The sequence below is a fragment of the Cyprinodon variegatus genome, unplaced genomic scaffold, assembly GCF_000732505.1.
Source record: "Cyprinodon variegatus isolate N-32 unplaced genomic scaffold, C_variegatus-1.0 Scaffold293, whole genome shotgun sequence".
Taxonomy (NCBI): Eukaryota; Metazoa; Chordata; class Actinopteri; order Cyprinodontiformes; family Cyprinodontidae; genus Cyprinodon; species Cyprinodon variegatus.
The window spans coordinates 747,583-769,725 of record NW_015150746.1 but is presented as its reverse complement, the minus strand read 5'-3'; the positions used below and the strand labels follow the sequence as shown (position 1 = coordinate 769,725).

Genomic DNA, 22,143 nt, shown 5'->3' with positions numbered 1-22,143 from the left:
ATGGATGGATGGATGGATGGATGGATGGATGGATGCTTAATTGCACTCAATACAACACGCCCCTCATTGAAACGACTTAAAGCTGTTAGAAGTGTTTGATGTGTGACTTTGAAACACCAACCTCCTAACATTATGGTATACGTGATATTAGGGACCTACCAAGAGTAAGTAGATATTAATGGGTGTCTTGTCATCATCCCTTCTAAATCGTATATATGTTCAGCAGGTTTTGGAAGGAAATCCTAGGTGGTTACAATGAATAAATTTGTTGCTGCAATGTGAAAGCATTATTGATTCTTATCTCACTCTTGATACCAATGCAAACCAACTCATTTTTTCCAGTCTCCTATTCTGTTTACAGTCTGTTTATCCAGAAGAGTCATTGCATTTTATCTTTTAACAGAATACATAAGCAGATTTTGCCCAAAATTTTTAGAAAGTCTTGAGTGGTTGGTATAAATACGACAGGAGGTAAACAGCTTTCTTCTTTCAAACTCTGACTCTGGACGCTTTATTTCTGACCCTCTGGAAGTCAGTTAGAAAAGGATCAGATATAGCACAGCAAAAAGGAGCCAGCTACTGTCTCTTACAACTGTTATACTGATTTTTTTAATTAGCTTCACAGCTGAAATGGTAATTTCATTACAAACCTTGTTGTGGCAGTTTACTTCAAACTTACCGCACAATAGGTGAAAGTGAGGTTCTGGACGACGGTTTTCTGCCGGCCTCCTAAGTCAGTCACACTGACAGAAGGTTGCGCATTAGAAAAGAAGCCGTGCCTCCTGTGCGTACTGGCCCTGTGGGTTGAACAGACTGACAACAAACTCCCTGCATCCTCCTCCACAGTCTCCTTCCCCTGTGGCAAGATGTGAATGTGTGGGACACTGCACATGTTTGAGTAAGATGTAAAGCAAAGAAGATAGATGCAGTAAAAGGGAAAAGTAAAAAGTTAACCTGCATGATTCAGATTTTTTTTTTACAATACAGGCTTTTAAATATCAGGTCTGGGAATATGAGCATAGATTAAATGTGTATATCTCTGAAAATATGGTTTTCATTATGGCAAACATCAGTGTGTTCCAATAGAACATACACAAGGCAATAGAAACAACCAATCACAAACATAGCAGGTGGGCTTAGCTATGTACAATTAAGGAAATTTACAAATCCACGATAAGAACATTTTGTGCACTTATTCAGAATCTGCAAAGGTGGTGTGGATGTAAAAGAACTGCTTTATTTATCTTTGTTCTTAGGACCCCAGAACGTATAAAAATGAATGGACTTGCTCTTTCCCATCTAAAAAATGAACAGAACTGACAAAGAACAAACAGGGGGAAAAAAGGGGGAATGGGGGAGAGGTGCAATGGCTGATATATTTCCTGGTTCCCTCTCACATGATCTATCCTTAACCTGATGAAAATCCTTTTATTTTACATTAGAATTTTTTGCAACAGGCTTGTCTTTTTGATTAAGCACCATTTGATCTATACAAACTTACTAGATGGGTTTTGTTTCTTGCATGTCATTTCCTTCATTTTTGCAAGTACCTTAGCATTTTATATTAATGATGTACCCAACAATTGCACTATTGTAACATCAACAGATGTTTTATGGGGACAAAAGCATAGCATTAATTCCAACAGAAGGAGAAAAAATTACAGTTGCAGACTTACTTTTAGAAACTGGACGTCAGTTACATAAAGTACATGAAACAACACTAGAAGCAGCACTAAGTAACATTTTTACCTGAATACTTCCTCTTCTGACTCTCTGTCATGAATCTTTATTAGACAAAGGGTCTAACCTTGAATAATCTCTTCCCTCCTTCTGTCTTTGGCCAGAAAACCACACTTGAGACTTTCTGTGCCATAAACCAGTGGTTGTCTTTTTGCTCTGTTCTTGTTCTTGGGGTAAGGCAAACATCTTTAAATGGCAGCAAACCCACGTAAGGCCCTTTGCATCCATAGCCACACAACCTGCCCGTGCTGATTATGGGTGATCGCCGAAAACCTTTGGATTTTGGAGGTTTATGACATGATGGAACCCAGACTGCTCCAATGACCGCGGGCACTACAGTTGTCTTCACCTGTCAGACTCTTTGTAGTTCTTCCTTAAACACTGTGCAGAGTTCATGACAGTGCTACCTTCTAAAAGGTTCTGTGGAGAGACTGAGACTCAAAAATTACTTGGTGCTGCTATAACCAACTAGTAGGTTGTCTGTTTTTTATAGTAAAAAAAAAACCAAAAGCGATCTCTCTTGGATGAATTCTCTTTCTTTAGTTGGACAGAACAAAACCAAACTCAGTGACAGCTGCAATCTGCTGCAACTGACTGTGGATTAGAAAACTGTAAGTAGACACAAAGTAACAAAAGCTTACCCAGGTGTACTCTTTAAAAAAGAAAATCAAAATTCTTGGAGTTATTTTAAACTCCATCAATCACTTTCTCTAGAAAAGAAATGACTAACAAGACAGAAGATTAGTTTGTATTGGAAACAAAAACAAAGAGAAAACACATATTTTTAAAAATTTGTTCTTAATTAGACATTGAGATATGCCCAGGAAAGATAAATTGTTTAACAATAATGCACTGATCTAATGATTAATCCTTATTTTTTGTGAGTAGTACAGGCAAAGGTACTTGTAGATTTGCGATTGATCTATAAAAAGATATCTCTGTGATTTGTCTTGTGTGTCACAGTGCCAGATTGCCAGGAGCAAGACATTTTCCTTTGGAGGAAGGATACTGGCTTTGGCTTCCGCATTTTAGGAGGAAATGAGCCTGGAGAACCTGTAAGTAACTCTTCACCTTTTGATCTAATCATTTATCAGAAATGTTTGAAAACGGAAAGATAAGAGTGTATATCATACATTAACTGTATTGTGAATCCTCTTTTGTTCGAGGCTGTTTCCCTAATTAGTTTTTTTTCTTACCCTCTCCCTTTTTAGTTCCATCTGCCATTACAAAGAATAGCACAGAGTCTTAATAAATTACACCCACTGTCTATTTGGAGCTGTTGCTCTCTAGAGAACCTAACAGACATCTTGTTAGGAGAAGCAAATGCCATATCCTCAAACTTTACTGTTGCTCCTCATATTTTTTTCTTAAAAGAAAAAGCCAGTAAAAGAGTGACAGAAAGCTTCCACTGGGTTAAAACAAAGTGGTAGAAGGTTTTAGCCTGTTACTTGTCCAAAGTTACTGCACCAACTCTTCAGTCTGCTTATGTGTGATGGGCCAGACTAGAGCTGACTGACTCGGACATGTCCCAGGAGTGAGGTCAACACACTGAGTTATGTGTTACTTTGTAGTGCTCTTTGACATGTGATTCAGATAAAATGAATTTAGGTCTGTGACTGTAATGTTTAAAACTTAAAAAAGATTGTTGGCATCCCTATAGTAGTCATTCTAACATCATTGTAACAAACAAGGATTCCTCGTCTTGTAGATTTCTTTCCTATGTTTTTGGTATACCTTCCTCGAATCTTCATTTTAGTTACACTCTAACTTTTTTGTTGGCTAATACAAGCTTACTATGTCCAAACGTCCACCCTAACCCCTAAATCCCTAAATCACTATATAGAGCTGGGACTATATAGTTGACTTCATAGCAGACTCAGTTAACTAAGAGTTCGGACAGATGATCAGTGCTTTTTGCTTCCCGTTGGTCATGTAAAACCTCTTAACACTTTTTGACTTTCATTTTTCAGATTTACATTGGTCATATAGTGAAATATGGTGCTGCGGATGAAGATGGCCGCCTGCGGTCTGGTGATGAGCTTATTTGTGTGGACGGCACAGCGGTAGTGGGCAAGTCCCACCAGCTGGTGGTTCAGCTGATGCAGCAGGCTGCCAAACAGGGTCATGTAAACCTCACCGTCAGGCGCAAGACCCCCGGATATGGAGGTGATTAAAGTTTAACTTTAAACATGTACAGTAGCAGCCATTCAAAATGGCCCTTCCCAGTCAAACGGCAACCGAATGGCAGCCAACTTCCAGCCACTGGAGGGACCAGGAGAAGACACTTCTCTTTAGGTCTTATTGTTCACAAATCATGACAGAATATTTTACTACAAATACTGATGTTTAAAAAAGGAATCTTAGGGGACGAGCCACCAAGGGCCCATCAAGGAAAGTGGGGAAATTTTGAATGGCTACTACTGTAGATGTGTCTGTTATATCATGGGCCTTTGCATGCATATTATGTTAACATATCATTGACATTTGCTACTTTGTTCATATATCTAACCACTGAGGTCCCAACTAATTTATCCCCAGTGTCAAAGGGAGAGGGTGATGTTCCGCCATCGCCGGCCTCTTCCCATCACAGCAGCACTCAGGCGCCAAGCCTCACAGAAGGCAAGCGGACCCCTCAGGGAAGCCAAAACTCCCTGAATACTGTTAGCTCTGGCAGTGGATCTACCAGCGGTATAGGCAGTGGTGGTGGAGGTGGCAGTGGAAGCGCTGTGGTGCCCGCCTCTCTCCAGCCATACGACGTAGAGATCCAGCGGGGAGAAAATGAGGGATTTGGTTTCGTCATCGTATCATCCGTCTCCCGGCCTGATGCTGGAACCACATTGGGTAACTTGGTTTTATTCATAATGTAGCTAATTGATGTATCGCTAAATTTGCATTGCATTGCAAGAGCTTCAATCATTATATTTTCTTCTCCTATGATCCTCTGATTTTCCATTTGGGTTTGAAACACAGAAACCAAATGCCAGTTTGACATAATCTCTTAAATTAGCTGTGATTGACAGCTTTACTCTAGCACAGCAACACAAACATGGCGACGACAGCAATCTCAACAATAAGATTTAAAATTTTGAGATTCTGTTTGGCTGCTCCCACCTCCCACCTATGTTGGTTCTCATTGGGACCTTGAAACAAACACTGATTAACCATTAACATAAATCGATTGCCAGATCATTATATCAAACTAGAAAGGTTACAGTACGATAAAGTGATTCCTATAGGAGTAATTACCTAATAGAGCTTGCTTTTGTTCCTAAGTATTTTGGTTTTTTTACTTTTATGTCATTCATCTTCACCAGAACTTTTACATGTGATCTGCATGTGTTACATAGTGTTTTGGTAGTGCACTGCCTTCTACCTTTATTTCCTTTGTAAATATTACACAACCACTGTGTAAAAACTGCTCTTTAAAAAGTTCTAGAATTTCATTGGCTTTAACCTACTGTGATGTAGATCTTAGACTAAAGTATTAACTTCAGCCTCCAGTACCAACTTGTCTAAATTTATATAAAATACCACAAGAAAATACTGTATATAAGATATTAAATACTTATTACATTTCAGCAAACATGCATTTTCCAATGATATTTAGCAAATTTAGCATCTTTTTAACATAACAAAAATTGGTAATTTCCTCTTTCTGGCTTTTACCAATCCATCATGTTCCTTGCACCACTGTTGGCAATCTTAAAAAAGAGAAATGTTTTTATATTACTAAACCAGAGCAGACATGTATGAAGTAAAGTCATATAAGTTTTGGGTAGAAATTGCAGAAGCTGCCCTTGAACAAATTTTGTATGACGCTTTGTGTGATGAACACAGATGTCATTGCAAGGACCCTTGTTGCCCTGATGATGATGTAACATGATGTGTCATAGAGGAAAGGGAAAGTGGACAATGCTCTTGTCACGCTTGGTGCCAATGAGGTTCCACTTATCCCCATGGCCAAGGTGTTTCTTTTTTTCAGAATGCAGTTCAGGAAATAATGTGGTATGAACACTGAAAATCTGAAAATGACCTTCTCCAGACTCCTTGAAGCCTTAAAAGGTTTAATTTTGTTCCTGCTTCCTCTTTGTGTTTAGTTTCTGTTTCCCCCTTTTATCCCCCAAAGAGTCTGATTGTCATACAGTGATCTAGGCTGATCCTGTAGTGCCATGTATTCACTTCTATTATTGATTCTAACCTTGTGGGACACATGCTAAAATCAGGAATTAGTTTTTAAAAAGTGACATTCCTCAAAGTGTTCGAATTCTTCATCTCTTTCAGTTATCTGAAAAAAGCCCTTTCATTCTATTTAGTCTCCCTTTAGTGGTGGACAAAACATTTTTCCTGAAGTCTATTAACCCCCACCCCCACCCACCCCATTCAATGACCCTCAGTTGGTTTTGTGCTTAGCAGATTAGGTGTTAAATCCTTGTCTATCCCTGTAAGGTCTCACAACCCATTATTTAAATAATGTGACAGCATACAAGTGCACTTCCCATCAAGGAAGGAGGGGTGAATGTCAAAAAAGGTTAAGCAATTAATATGGATGCTGCATAGACTACTGGATAAAGCAAGGAGAGGAGAGGGGGAGTGAAACAGGAGAAGGACAAGTGTAGATATCAGAGACTCTTCCTTAGTGCCGTTAGCAGTGCCGAATCCGTCATTCTGCTTCAACCATGTCCTTTCATGCTTTATCGTTAGAATAACTGAAGGATATGCACTTGTTACCTATGACCAAGGATGTTGGAGTAGACATGGCTTCCAGACAATAATAGTGAAAAATACTGACTAAAACATTGACGATTGCAATTTAATATATATAATCGTAGCTGGTCATTTATGCTTTTGAGTAAAACTAGATGAAATTGAGTGGGGTTACCTATACAAGCATATTTAATTGTGTCATCATTACCAGTTCGAAGACTTGAGAATATAAATAAAAAAAAACTGTAATGTAATTTGATTTTATCCTTACTTTCCTATTTTTAGATCACTAACAGCACATTAATCTGAACCAAAAGATAAAACCACATTACCTGCTATTTCTCAAACATAAACGTATACGTCATCTTATCACTGCAGTGGTGATAATAGAGTTTAGAAGTGTACATTTATTATTTTTTGGTTGCCCATAAGGGGAACATATTCCCTATATTAATTATTTTAAAAAATAATATAATGCATCTTTAGGGATTTTGAAGGTTGCTTTTTATTTCGATTTATCAACCAAATTCACTTTGATTCTCTGTCTGAGGGTTATATTTAAAAATGTTCTGGTTTCACTTGTGGTGCGTGTTAAGCACACACCATCTGAAATTTTAAGTTAAACCTCGTCTGATAAGGTGCAGACACAACCTACCCAAGGTTTGCAGGATCACATCTGAAAATATGTGATCATTTAAACAGATAAAATTTGAAGAACTTAAGCTAAGATGGCAACTTTTCTTTCCTGAATTTCCAAACGTTAACATTCCTACAAATAACTCTGAATGAGATGGTTAAAACCAGTTTTTGTGCTGTGCTAGACAAGAGTTGATGGTACTAATTTAAAACAACTTAAGTCTCAAAATAGTCATAGTGTTTTCTTAAAATGCTATTTTATGAACCTTTAAAATGTGTTGAACTACTTCCTGCTCTATTTCTTTTGTGTAAATAATTTTCAGCCTATTTTTATATAATCTCCTAGAGAAAATATAAAAAGTCTCTAAAGGCCTGGTATAGAATATTTGGATGAACAACATTATTTATTGTAAGATAGTGTTAGACCTGCAGAGTTGTTCTATAGCAGGTTGGATATTAAATTACTTGTAACATCCTAGCAGAACTGTGTTTGAAAAAAGTACAACTTTAATTTTTATACTTGTATGTCTTAGCCTAGGAACCACAGCTCAGTTATCAGATTGAATGCAGACTGAACACTTATTGATCCAGTGATGCACCAACTTTTCAGTTCTTTAATTAACATGTCAAGCTGTGGAATGGGAGGACATCCTTTGCATTTTATTCAGTACTGCATCCAATTTTAACTTTGCTTCTTTTTTACTGTAGAACTTGTCAATTCCAACTCTAACATTTGTTGGCTTTGGGACTTTCTGATTTGATTATTTAATCTATCCTCTTTTTTTCTTTCTTTCTGTTTCTCCCTCTTTCCTACTTTCTTTAAATGCAAATCAACATAAATATTAACCCATATCAATCAAACAAATCATCACCATACACTGTTTTAAATATAAAAAAAAATGAAACACAAACCCAACTGATACAAAAAGCTGGAAATGCATGCGTTGCGATGCCCCACAAAATAGGTCGTATCATAGAGGGCAGCCCGGCTGACCGCTGCGGGAAGCTGAAGGTTGGAGACCGGATTCTGGCTGTCAATGGCTGCTCCATCACAAACAAGTCACATTCGGACATCGTCAACCTGATCAAGGAGGCCGGGAACACTGTCTCACTCAGGATCATTCCAGGCGATGGTAAGGCTCTCAGCCCCCAGCATTACACAAATGTTTCATAATGCAATATAATGTGACTTTTTCATGGCTCTAGTTGAAAAGAAGGGCACTAATGCTTTTCACATGCAAAGAAAAAAAACAGCTTTTAAGGTTTCTGTGCAAAGTAAATTCTTTAAAATAAAGTACTTTTGTTCTGTGCTGTTTCTTTGCTTAACTTTCTGGATTAAACATGTTGAACATTGTCATCCTTTTGGCTTTTTTTTTTTTGCCAACTTTGCATTTAGTTATAATAGTATATCTCAGAGCAATAATCTATGTCCCAAAGCTTCCTTTCTTTTATTTATATATATATATATATATATATATATATATATATATATATATATATATATATATATAAAAAAGACAAAATTCTTAACAGATGTTTGTATAACTGATGAACATATTCACATTTTGTCAAACCTTAATTGTACATTTTTGGTTATTTTATACATAGCCATAGACCAAAAAAAGGGAATTGCTGTCTTCAACCCCTCTGATTATAGAACATAGTGTTGGTCCTGTTTTTCAGTGCTTAGTCCTGTTTCTCTCTCAAACATTGCTATGGGCTCAGCTTTTACTGTGACTAACTGTATGAATTCTCGTTCATCCCTTTTGGCATGAATACTGGCTCAGAGCTCATCAGCTTAACTGTTTCTTTTCTATACAGAGCCACCTATGAAGCGAGTTTAGTGTTACATTTTCTAACGTGTATACTGATCAGTAATTCTATGTTCATTTTGTATGTTTACTACTGTTTCCTTGAACCCCCAGTTGGGCTCTGCAGAAGGCCCATCACACTGAGCCTGGTTCGGCTGCTGAGAGTTTGTCTTGTTAAAAGGGAGGTTTTCCTCTCTGATGTTACTGCATGCATTGCTGGTTTGAAGGCTTGCTGTAGAGTCAACGATACAATGCCAACGAATGTCTTTTGTTGTCACAAATGCTCACACAGGAGGAGCTTATCCTGCGAAGTCAGCGACTCGATGCAATCAGCTGGTTTTCCTTAGATGAAATAAAACTTTTAACCAATTAACCAATCATAGAGTCAGTTTTAACCGATTTACTGTATGATCTGATTTCATTGTCTTTGTAAGGTGCCTTAAGATACGATATATGTTTTATAAATTGGCACTTCATGAATAGTGTATTGTATTACATTATTTGTGTTCAGACTTCCTGGGCCAATATTCAGAACCACCTATCATTGCAATTACAGCCACAACTATTTTAGGCTTTATCACCACCAGCTTTGAACATGTAGAGACTTGTCCCAGCTTATTTGAAAAACAGATCAAATAGTCTGAGTGGATTGAGAGACTGTGGGAGTACTGTTAATCTTGTAAAATCTTGTAAAATGCTTGAGTCTTAATGCTTTCACGCATTAACCATCTTTTGTTCTGGGATGGACCCATATTTACCTGCAACAGTTTTCAAGTTATATCTTGGTCAATTCTGACAAAAGTGATGTCATCTAAATATTTATGTCCACTTTCTTGTAGATTTAAGAGTATTTCAAACAATTACTTTCTTTTAGTATTAAAAGGGCAAACTTGTAGCAGCAATAAATACAGTAGCTGTCCTTGTTATATATTCTCCTACCTGTAGAGAGCCTGTTGGTTGCTTTTATGATTTAGATTGTTTTTAACCTTAGTATCTCTTTCTGCCTTAAACTTTATCCCTGAATTGTCTCATTTGTTTCTTGGTATTTATAATGTTTGTTCACAAATGCTCTAGCAAACCTAGAACAACTGAATATCAACTGAGCATATAAAAATTTATGTCATGAAAAAGTGAGACTCATTTTATACTATAGTGTAAAATATTTTTCATAGCAATCATAGATCTATCTGCAGCTAATAAAAACCTGAATTCGATGCCTTGGAAATTCAGATTTTTACATAACAATAACAAAGTGGACTTCAAATAGAAATTTCAAGTTTCTGAAAAAGTTTATTTCTATGGATTAAATAGTTAGTGGGGCCTTCTTTTGTACAAATGAATGCATCATTGTGGTGTGGCATGGAGGTTGCTTTGATAGCTGTCAGGCGGGTTTGTTGGCCTGTCGAGCAGAGGAACACCTTAGTCATCTGGCACCTATGGCAGTGTGAGCAATTGGATAGTCCTACTGGGGAAATTATTTATTTTTTCCATAAAGAAAGCACGAAAAGCCCTACAATTTCCTTGTAGAAAGCTTTTTTGGCTGTGATCCTCTAAAACCAAACAAATATAATCATCCGATACTTTTGAAATTTTCTTTTTCCTTCCCCTTCACAGTTAAGCACTACCTTGTGTCTGTGTATTAGATAAAGTCTCAGCAAAATGCATTAAGGTTTAGGTTTATATTGATGTTTAAAAGATTTATGGGGTGTAAATACTTTTTAAAGTCAAAGAATTTCAAACTCAGAAACAGTAGCGCTGATTGGCAAATGAGCCATATTTTTACATGACAGATACTGAGCAGAGTAAAACTGTACTGTGCATTAAGACTTTTACAGAGACACAATTTAAAAGAAATCTTCCAAACTTTAGAGTTCAAAATGATGGTAAACTTCTCCCTCAGACCCCAAATCAAACCATCAGAGTAAAATCTACATGTATACTAGTAACACAATGCAGAGAGGCGTCCGGACCTCTGTGGGGCAGAAAGGGAGTTAATTTATGGAGCTAAGGAAAGAGTGAGTTAAGGTGGCTTCTGTATTATTTTCATGTTAAACATGGACAGATCTGTACTTTTCCCAAATGAAGCTGATATATGTGATGCTTGGCTTAAAAAATGTCACATTTTTATTTAAAAAGATCCTACAAAAGAAAACAATGCTTGGAAAATATTTTTCCTGAATGGCTGTTGTTTTCCGTTGGATGCAGAAGGACCAGTGTTGTCACTGAGCAAATGGCAGATGACAGCATCACACACAGTTAGCATCAGGTTGAATAGAGCTGACAGTGGGTGATTCAGGGGACTCTTTTGGAGCGTGGCATTTTGTTCACCATAGTGCCTTTTAAAAACACAGCTCCAGGCTAAGGCGTTTGATAAAAGTACCCACGTTATTTAATTTTTTTTTTACTCTTTACAGAATCTTCCAATGCTTCTCTCCTGACTAATGCAGAGAAAATCGCTACCATCACCACCACACACACACCTCAAACCACAGAGTTAAGGTAAGGGCTTATCTTTTGGAGATGTTTTAGAGATAATGCACATCACACCATTAAATATATTTTCATTTCTTTTGCAAGGAATCATTCAAAGTCAAAAGGAGTTCCTCCTCCACCTCCTTCGCAAACTCATCTGCAGGTACCTGTCAATATTTTCAATGCACAGTTCAACCATACTTAGATTTGTAATTGTCATGCCCTTTAAGCACAGAGAACAGCTCATCATGAGCCATAAAAAGTCATGGTATGTGTTCAGACTAAAGTTATAGTATGGGATTGTTATTTACTATATGCACTGGGAAAATACAAACTAGTTAAGTTTTTAAAAAACTTAATGATTTCTAGTAAAGTATATTACTTGTTTACATATTGTCTTCTTTCAAGTAAAACTTCTATATACATGTTTTATTATAACATTTTTCAAATGGATCTTTGAATTTCCTGCTAACAACTTATGTTTTGGGGTTTTTGTTTTTTTTTTTTGCTTTGCATTTTTTTCTGAGATCTTACCCATTTATGAAAAAAAAGAAAATTGCACAGTTGTTATTTATTTACTGTATAGCTGTTATAAACTCAATCCAATTGATACTTAGACTGGGCTCGATCATACAGGAGTTGTTTCATTTTATTTTTTCAGAATATTCAAATTCAGACAAAATGCAGGATCTGCAGAGTTCTAAACGGATAAGATCTAAATTTTTTAAGAAACAAAAAACTATCAAACAAAAAATAAAACATAAATTTAAGCCCACTGCCAAGTCAACTTCATAAAGTGATTATTTTTGATTTGCTGATCAGACAAAACATGTTTTGTAATTCAAAGTTATCAAGAAAACCTTATAATGGTTCAAGATAACGCATACAATGAAGACAGAATATGATGCAGTTAAAGTGGAAGGCAACATTTGTAACTCATCTGGAAACAATATTAAATGCAAACATTAGTGGCTTTATTTATTTCATGACGTTTCACCTGCCTTTAAGTGAAAACAAATCCTAACTGTAATTCAGTTCCCCCTCAGGTTCTAGATTTTCTCCAACTCAATAAAACACTAATTGCTTTATAATAAAAAAAGGAATATTTTAGGAAGAATAAAGGTGTAAATAAAAGGTGTGTATTTTCTTTATATTCTAATTAAGAAGCTCAGAAAAATTACATGTGTAAAGCCCTTTTAAGCTACAGTATATGTTAGTAATCAATAGGGGGCAGCAATATGCAAATAATGAGATGGTAAATAAAACAGTGGGAAGATTTAAGGTTTCATAATGAAATACTTTGGTGTGTTGGTAAGGAACATTTTTATAAGCATAGTAAACATGGCACACAGTGGGCATAGTAACAAGGTTTTGAGCTGTAGTGCAGCTTTAGCAAATCTGCCTTACTGTATTTAAAATTGACCTGCAAGATAAATTAAACCCCTGTGTTTTAATTATGTATTTATTTTTTGGCTCACATTGACATATAACCTGCAGTTTTTGCATGTAATTTTAAATATAAAAAATGCATGATAGATAAAATAAGAATTATTTTTTTTATTAATGTAATGATTTGTTGTCCCATGGAATTTAAGCTAGCTTAATACACTCAAACCAATATATTTTTGCATTTATCAAAGAAATCATGAAGACAGTGATAAAGAATCCAGTAATATTTAGGATGCAAGTTGCTTTCTTAGGTTTAAAGATCAGGGTAAGAGGTAGGGTACACAGCAGATATCTTACCATTGTTGTGGATTTTATTATAACATTTTCGGAGCCTTTGAGATTATCTTTTTACAATATAAGCTTCAATTTAAAGTGAACTCCTAATATATGTAAAAACTTTGGGGTGCTGCCCTTGTGCTGCCCTTGCTCAATGATCAGTAACCTGCTCACATGCACTTCTGCATTAATTATTCATAAATTCCACTATATTGTACAAGCTTTGACATCTTGAGTTTTTTAGTGGAACATGGCTTGATTAGTTCTGAAGTTTGGAGACACCTTCTGATTCACACTGCACAATATGTTAGTGTTTCTAGTGTTTCTACACTGTAGATTTATTTTCTTATGCTGCAGGATGCAGAATACTATTCTGTGGACCTTGAACGGGACAGTAAAGGCTTCGGCTTCAGCCTAAGAGGAGGACGGGAGTACAACATGGACCTTTATGTGCTGAGACTAGCCGAGGATGGGGCTGCTGTCAGAAATGGCAAAATGAGGGTATAAAAACTCACAAGTTCCCTTAGATTCCTTTCTAAGAACATTTTGTCAGACTAAATTTCCTATTTTTGCATTATTTATGATACCATTTTATTGGCCAGCTGTCCCACTCACACAGCCTCTCTTTTTTAGGTGGGAGATGAGATCCTGGAGATTAATGGTGAGAGCACAAAGAACATGAAGCATTCACGAGCCATTGAACTGATCAAGAATGGAGGTCGGAGGGCAAGGCTTGTCCTGAAGAGAGGAGATGGATCTGTACCCGAGTATGGTAGGCATACTGTTTTGCTCTTCTCGTAGAGTTTAGTCAAATTTGGAATAGAGTACAAAGCACCATTTCAATATGTTTCCTTCAACAGATCAATCAACCTAACCCCACAAAGGGCATTTTTGAAAAATCCAACTTTTATCTAAATGGTGTTATGCTGAAGGGGAAAAACTACTAATAAAAAGAAAATAGTTTTTACATAAATTTATATTCGTGCTCTTCTAGGGCGATCTTAGAAGAAATGTGCACAGAGCACCTTGCTTAACAGTTGCCACTAGGCTTTTTGCTAGCAATGCATACAGCTGTACATTGTACGGCCTTTATAAAAAAATGACAAATTGTACAGCCAGTTTTTCCCCAGTAAACTTAAATGTTCAAAATTTCACAAGCAGCATATGCTGGAGATGGAAAAAGAAAATTTTTGCTGCTCGAAGCACCACATCAACCAATCCGAGAAGCTAATCTGCAAGCTGACAGGGAGACGGACACAGCACTGCTGATGCAGAGCGCTGTGATCCCTCAACTGAAACAGTTTAGTAACGCCTAAATTAACTTAAAATGTAGAAACCTGCCAGCAAAATATGCTTGCTTTTATTATTTAGGTGCCTGAAATTTGTACCACATACCCAAAAAACACGAATATCTACTTCAAGCCACCATAGGTAGGGTAAAAACCCCAATAGGCGACCAGGCCTGATGCAGCTGCTGCTGGTGACAGTGCAACGCTGGTATGTGTGGGTCTGGGCATCTACAACAGTTAAAAAATATTTTAAGGCAGGATCGTAATCTTGATGAACTGAAGATGATGTTTTGAGGTAAACTTTCTCTCTTAAAAACACATTGAAACTCATTTTTCCCACTTATCACAGCAAATATAGCAAAGCCCCTCTCTGCCATTGAACACAGGCGCAGTAGAAGCATCAGACGCATCTGTTCACACTTTACTGGACATGCTTCAGGATCATCAAAGATGCTCTAGACCTTAATTTGTAAAAGCATTAAAAATTAAACAGTACATGCTTTTCTGATACTCAAATTGCGGTGTGAACATTGCATTACACTTTCTGATTGTTTGATTTAACAATAAATCAAACACCATTATGTTACAAAACATATTGTAACTAAAAATGATCTCATCCTTAAGAAATTTCCACCTCTAAGCAAACAAACATACTTCCTATAATCAGGACAAAAGTAGCGTTGTAACAAAGGCAAATATTTAAATGCATTTCACCTCAAAACGCAGGAAATAGTGTTTCAGAGAACCTAAATTTCCAACTTTTACAGGGATAGCATTGGACCCCCGGACAGCGCACAAAGCCTGAAGATGTGATACACCAAGGTGTACACCCAATAAGATATTCCTAGCTAAAAGCCTGGTTGCCATTATTATATGTTTTTCAACAAATTCTCCCTTCTAGAACCATGTTTGTTTCTGAAAAGCCCAGGTCTTATTACAAATGACCAAAGCACACAAATTTAGTTGAAGTAGAGTGTAGGAGACTCTCATATCAACACTTTACATTTGAAATTTAGCCATGCCTTCAGAAGGACAGGTTGTCTGCTGGCAAGTTGTTGTCTTGGGGACCCCAAGATGGGCTTCAGGGTTTTTTTTACCCTCATTAGTATCTTCAGTACTCCATATAAAGGGCAGAAAGACCTGAGGTCCTTGTTTTTAGTATTGATCTGATTGTAGACATTTAAGGTAGTGGCTGTTTTCTTGTAGGTATTTACCATTCTTAGGAGTAGCTAACACAAACAGGCTTCTGTGCCCTTCTTCTTCCAATGGATGTAATGTAAAAACTCCTCTTGTCTGTTCTATTTGTTTCCTTTTCTTGCCTCTTCCTTTCTTCTCTCTGATCATCTCTTATCACTGGGCTCTTCCTCCTCTCTCCAGCGATGATGGCTCCTCATCTCGCTGTTGGTACACTAAGGAATGACAAGATGGGAGAGCCCTGTTTCTACCTAATGGGCCAAAATCAGACAACGGTTTGTAGTAAAAAGATAAATAAGTGTCCCAGTTCACTCTCCCTGTCATCTTCCCTCTCCTCACTTTGAGTTTTTATACAGCCTTCCAGCTCATCCTGACCTGCATCCTACTTTGTCAGTGTTTTTGTGCGGATGTGTTCACATCGTCAACATACTTTGTGTCCCGTCACGCTTGTATTAAACTGTACTTATGTGGCCTCTGTCAGTCCATATGAACCCTACCCCAATATCGCTCTTTTTAATTGAACTAACGTAATGCCTCAACTCATCACATGCTGCTGCCGTAGCAACCAGTGTAATTTGGCAAACATTCAGTCAAATGCACATTTTTTATTTGGTTTTGGTTTGTTTTGATGTACCTTTTTCATACTGCTTTGAATGATTTTCTAGGTGCCTGCCGTCTCATTGATAACCCTTGCCCTACACTCACTGATGTGTTGCTCCTGCTTTTGCTGATGTAATCTTCTGTTTATAGATTTGCAGTTCTTGTATATAAAAAGAGTTGTCATCTGATCTGTCAGTTTAGATTTTCTAAGAATACATGCAGCACATAAAAAAACATCTTTGCATGATATTCATAGCTGCATTAAATTGTGTTGTGCCACTGCAAGAGACCACTTAACCAATGTCGACAACAATCTATGTTTATCTGAAACCTATTTTTATTCAGTCAGTCCTTTCTCATTTGTCCTTCCTGCAGACGGCAGCAGTGACGGGTACCCTTCCCCATCCGGGGCACAAAACGCTCCGGAAGTGAGAAAGCTGCCGCCCAACAGCCGATATCACACCTCATTTGAGTCCAGTTATCCACCAGACTTTCACAAACCATCACGCCTGGAGGAGCCTTCGCGTGGCCGAAGTATGGAGAAGAACAGGGACTGGGCCGGCTCAGATCTGATGGACTTCCATGGCCGGCAGTTTAACCCCCACCTTCATCACACCTGGAATAACAGTCACAGTCAAAGTATCCCCCGACAGCAGTCTCCCGACAACAGTAATGGCAGCACCGTTGGCAACAAGAAGAGCCGAGGACGCAAAGTCAAGAAGTCTGAATCAGAGAGTGGCATCTCCAAGCTCCTGAAAAGTCTAAGGAAAGACAGCTCAGGGAAGAAGGCTGCTGCGGCCGAAAAACTGCGAGGCAGAGAGCTCTCGAGCAGCAGTTCTACTCTGGACAGTAAACTCCGTCCACAGCGTCGTGGCTCCCTTGATCGCTCACCAACCAGGAAGCGTAACTCATCTCCGGATCGTCGGCGGGCAAAGTCCATGGACCGCAGAGCACATCGGGACCACACACCTGAGAGGGAATATGATGACGGAGGGTTTCTCTCTGTAACACCTGAGAGAAAGCTCTATGAACGGAAGCTCCTCAAGGAGTCACCGTTAGCCGGTCGAGTCAGTGAGGTCTCCACCCCTGAGCGAGTCAACAACAGTGCAGATTCTCTCACCAGAGGCCGGGCATACGATAAAGCCACTAAGAACGGAAACCTTTTGAGAGACTCTTCCTCAGAAAGGAGGGAGGAGAGGCACAGAGGGAATGGGACAATGGAGAGGCGGTACAGACTGGAGCGGGACTCTTCCCCTGACAGCAACTACAGTCGGGACGAGCTGAACTATGCAGCAGCAGCAGCACCCAGACTGAAGGACTACTACAGCATGATGAAGAACAATGCTGCACACAACAACGCTACCTACAACAAGACAGGACACAACAATACTGCTGGAAGACGCAGCTCAAACCAGATCCCTGAGCCCAAGAGAAGGCTGTACAAAGAAAACCCAAAAGACCTCAGTATCTAGAGGGAAGCAGAGGTCCCCCCTCGCTATACTCCCCTCTGACCATAAATAATACATACTATACACTGGATTTGGACTTGTAACAATACTAACTTAGTTTTTATTTGGTCAAATTGTTTATGAATTAAGTTGATTAATTAAACTACTTGTGGTCCCATTCAGAGATTCATAAAAACAGCAGGAGTACAATCCTTCTCTCAGTTAATACAGGTTGTGTTGTCATTGTTTTGTTATTTTGAGCATAACAGAAGTTGTTGTGTTGTAATTAAGGTATTGTAGGTGCCTGCATCAAGATTCAGTAATATTGCTTTTTTGTAGGCATTGCTGACTTTTAATATTTGTTCCCTTCAGAGGTCTCAATAATGCTTCCACTGTGGAAAAATCCAAATTCCTTGGCGCTTTTTCAATGTTTTAAATGTCCTTTTTGCTCTTAAATTACTGGAACTTTTGATACTTATGATTTGAAAGAACTGTGAAAATGAGACAAAGCTCTGCATTTAAATTTGGATGGTTAAACTTGAGCGTTAAATTATAAATATAATAATATATGAAATTTCTAATTTTGCTCTATTTATTTGAATTTTACTCATGTCTTGAATGAGCTGCATTAAATCTTGACGGACTAAGGGAGGGGTGTAAGCATGCTGTACTGCAAGTTGTGTTGCATCGTTGTTAAACAGCCCCAATCGTTTTTCACAGACTGCAGCCCTGTCTACACAAACACAGATAGTTTCTGCTGTGCTTCCACCTAATACACACACACACACACACACTGGAGTTTTTGATGAAAAAAATATATTTTTAAAAACAATTTTAAAATGGAGATTTCTGAAAACTGTGTGTGAACTTGATTCCTGCAGATAAGTAAAAAACGTGGCCTGGAGAACCACTTTTCACCTAATAGCTGTTTCATTGCTGGAAAATGTGATATCCTTTGAGCCATTTTTAAAGATTTTCCACTGATTTGTCCTGCTGTTTCGTTTAAACTTCAAAGATAAGCAAAAGTTAAAGGGCATAACTCCACATTTTTACAACTTTTCCTTTTCAAATGTGTTAACACTTGTATCTGATCGTAGATGTATTCAGTCCCATGGATGTTTACAATATAGAGTAGTTCAGCTTTGAGCTGAGTTTTTTTTTTAATAGGAATAATTATTTCCAATTAGAAGCATTTAAAAGAGTTGATTTATGGTATAAATATGTTATTTGGGTTTCTGACGATTAGCAAAAATGGTAACATGGAGGCCCACACTGTAGATCCCCGCATTTTGACTGAGATCAAATGATAAATGCATTCAAAAAGAAACTTGAACCACAACTGTTTTGAGAGAAACTTTAGCCTAACCACGCTTTAAGCCACAATCATAATTTGAGTAATAATTACGATTATGATTAATGACAGTATTATCACCACCTACTGGTACAGCATGGTTATTACAACATTTAAATGGAACTACTACTGTAGATACAGAAAGAACAAAATACATATCTGAAGATGTGTGTTTGGGGCCTGAGATTATTTTCTTTAAGACTAATTGCTTATTACCTTACTTTTTCAAACTGGAGGAGTTTCTTTTAACTCTATTTAACTATAATTGTTCACGATCAAATGAGTTCTCAAAGTATCTAAAAAAAAAAATCCTGTTTAATGATTTGGAATAATCATTTTACCATAACACCAGCTATAGCTGATTAGAACTATGAATGTTCATTATACCAAAAATTATAATGGAGTCAATTATCCCTGTTACCACCTTGTAAGGCTTAAGGAATTCCCTGCTCTTATTCTTGGCCCAGCCAAGTTTATTACACCCGTCATCCACCTCCTGGTCCCTGACACAATGAGCTGATGAGGTTTGTCGACACGGTACCGTATGGAGAGCCTGGTAGAAGAGAATACTGATTCTGCCACTCTGAGCCACGCTGTCAAGTCACTGGAGTCTGACTGCTGCTTTTTCATATGTTTTTGTTCCTGTGTTAACTTCCTGTTTTATGTTTTGATTTTAAACAAGAACTATATATTGGATGAACCATAACAAATGCATTGTTTTATCACTGGTCTCACTATGGTACTGTATTAGAGAAAAATACAAAACCAAACAAAAAAGAGAGAGTTTCACATGTAATAGGTTGGCCATCACCTGTAAAGAGTCTCTCCCCCCACCCACCCCCCACAATGTAACTACTAGGAACTCATCAAGGATTTAAAATGTTGCCTTTTTCTTGCACAAAAGAGAAATTTATGAAAAACCTCTGCATTGAGGAATGTGATATTGTGTTTATATCTCTGAAATGGACCTGCTGATTTATGGTAAATATGTTGACTTACTCTGGGTCAGGTATGGAAAGACATTTTGAAAAAGTAAGACTGTATTTGGTCAATCAATAGCTGTTAAATGGTTTGAATCTCTCTATGGTTAGCCTGCCTTTGTATTATAAAGCACTTGTATGCAGTCTGTGTTCTTCAAGCATTATTTCTTGCAATGTGCTCCAGACATAATGATGTCTCTGTGTTGATAAAAGCAGTACATGTATATGGGCCAACCTTTTTATATAACTATGCATATATAAATACTACATTGTTCATAGCTTTATTTGACCCATGAAGCTATACATAACATTAGTCAAAGTTAAAGTAGATGTGGACTTATCCAGCTTCTTTTCCTTCAGATGGATTACAATGTATATGTAGCTATCAAAAGAAGTCTGTGGATGCTATTTTTATTATCAAATAAAGTTTTCCATACAAATTCAAAATGATTTCCATTCTCTACACAGTGGCCTTACCCATAAAATGAACTCTTTTTTTTTTTTGTTTTTTGTTTTTTTAAAATCACACACTATATTTAGCATGTTAGAGGAAGATTTACCGACTCAGTAGCTATGAGCACCTTCCTAAATACTATAATAGTTTTTGCAACATTATTTCACTTAAACATGCCTAAGTCAATAATTCCTACAGCGGATCCACATTAAAATAATATAGGAATGTCAGAGTATTAAGAGATTTTTTAAAAAGAGAAAATGGCACAGAATCAGCACTGAGGATGTTACTGATTCACACAACACAAAGTCCTAGGGTATTAATCCCTGGCATGCTCCAGCTTTTAAATTATCTGGACTCACTTTCTCTGAGTACCTTATCAGAGTATATCTATTAACAACAGATATTTCCTATTTACATGAATCTATTGTACATGAGCTTTGTTCACTATACTTTTAATTCAGGAATTAAAGCATAGTGGAGAATTTTCTTTTTCCACTCATCAAACTAAGTGGTCCTTCTTATTGTCAATCATTGTGGTGATATGTTTACGTAAGGCCGTCCTGCGTGCTCGTCCACATTTTCACTTACTGGTGGTGAGTCTTACATGGTGGAAAAATTACAAATCTTCTTTTGGAAAGTAAGCTTGTATGAGCGATGCAAACAGCAACTTTTAAACAGAGCGTGCACGAGGAGAAATGGGCTAGTGCATGCCCTAGCACATGTTTAATGGGCTGTTAGGATAATTATCAGTGATGATATGTGAGTTTATTACACCCGAATATTACCTCCCTCTCGGAAGTGGGTACAGGGTTGTACATGTGCTTTTTTTTTAATGGAGAGGGCGGGTCTTTTCAAAAATCTGCGAAAATTCTCCACTATACCTTTAAGCTAGAAGAACCCATGTTAGCAAAACACCTTTTTTTTTTTTTTAGCTTTTTTTCGGTAGTAGGCTGACAGGAAAGGGGATGAGAGATTGACATGTGGGAAAGCACCACAGGCCGGATTCAAACCCGGGTCGCCCGTGTCGAGGACTAAGGCCTCAGAAGATGGGTCGGGCCAATAACCACTGCACCACCTGCACCCCCAAAACAGTTAACTATGAGCAGTAATCGGTCTTACAAGTCAGAGCTCAGCTAAAGGGAACTATCCAACAATACCAAAAACAATGTCAACTCTGAAATACCCTGTCTTTTCATTTTCTGTTCTGCCTAGATTCTTTACACACACAAAAGTGCTCTTTTAATTTTTTTTTTGAAATGGGAAAAAATTAGCCTGACGTAGTCCGACTCAATTCTAGTCAGAATATGAGTCTGATACTGCTCCATAGANGTGGTTGATTACGGTACTGTTGGTCATCTGTCCATCATCGTATAAAGCCCGCCCTGACAATTTGATTGGATCGCCTGACAGTGGGCGATAATACTCGCGCTACTATGGAGCAGAGCCAGACCGAACTTCCCCGACCTCAAACTTTGTGGGCGGGACTAAGTTCGGAATGGCACCCAGGCTAGGAAAAAATGTAATTCATGAGTAAAAATGTGTATTTTACTCATAAAATCCCAGCATTATCTGTTATCCTGTTAGAGATCAAAATAAAATTTTCCTGCTGACAGGTTTGCCTTTACAAGTAGGTCCTCTGTTGAAATCTGGAGGTCGTTGTCTTATCTACAGTGCCTTGCACACTTCAACATACTCTCAATGACCTATGAGTGAACAAAGGTAATACTGCAAAGGTT

General features: G+C 37.7%; 1 protein-coding gene across 14 annotated transcripts in view; it reads left to right on the top strand.

Moving 5' to 3' along the window:
• LOC107090390 (membrane-associated guanylate kinase, WW and PDZ domain-containing protein 1-like) overlaps nucleotides 1-19,279 on the top strand; it is a 124,480-nt gene extending 105,201 nt beyond the window's left edge. For 11 of the 14 annotated variants that reach the window (XM_015383731.1, XM_015383736.1, XM_015383728.1 and 8 more), the window contains 9 exons: nucleotides 2,704-2,795; nucleotides 3,711-3,906; nucleotides 4,279-4,581; nucleotides 8,010-8,213; nucleotides 11,306-11,390; nucleotides 11,469-11,526; nucleotides 13,446-13,589; nucleotides 13,722-13,860; nucleotides 16,547-19,279. In XM_015383731.1, the coding sequence (XP_015239217.1) occupies nucleotides 2,704-2,795; nucleotides 3,711-3,906; nucleotides 4,279-4,581; nucleotides 8,010-8,213; nucleotides 11,306-11,390; nucleotides 11,469-11,526; nucleotides 13,446-13,589; nucleotides 13,722-13,860; nucleotides 16,547-17,643 (2,318 nt within the window). In that variant the 3' untranslated portion in view covers nucleotides 17,644-19,279. Of the gene's footprint in view, nucleotides 1-2,703; nucleotides 2,796-3,710; nucleotides 3,907-4,278; nucleotides 4,582-8,009; nucleotides 8,214-11,305; nucleotides 11,391-11,468; nucleotides 11,527-13,445; nucleotides 13,590-13,721; nucleotides 13,861-15,754; nucleotides 15,847-16,546 lie in introns of all 14 variants that reach the window. The other 3 variants (XM_015383741.1, XM_015383742.1, XM_015383730.1) reach the window with 2 other exon arrangements.
• Nucleotides 19,280-22,143: the final 2,864 nt, after the last annotated feature.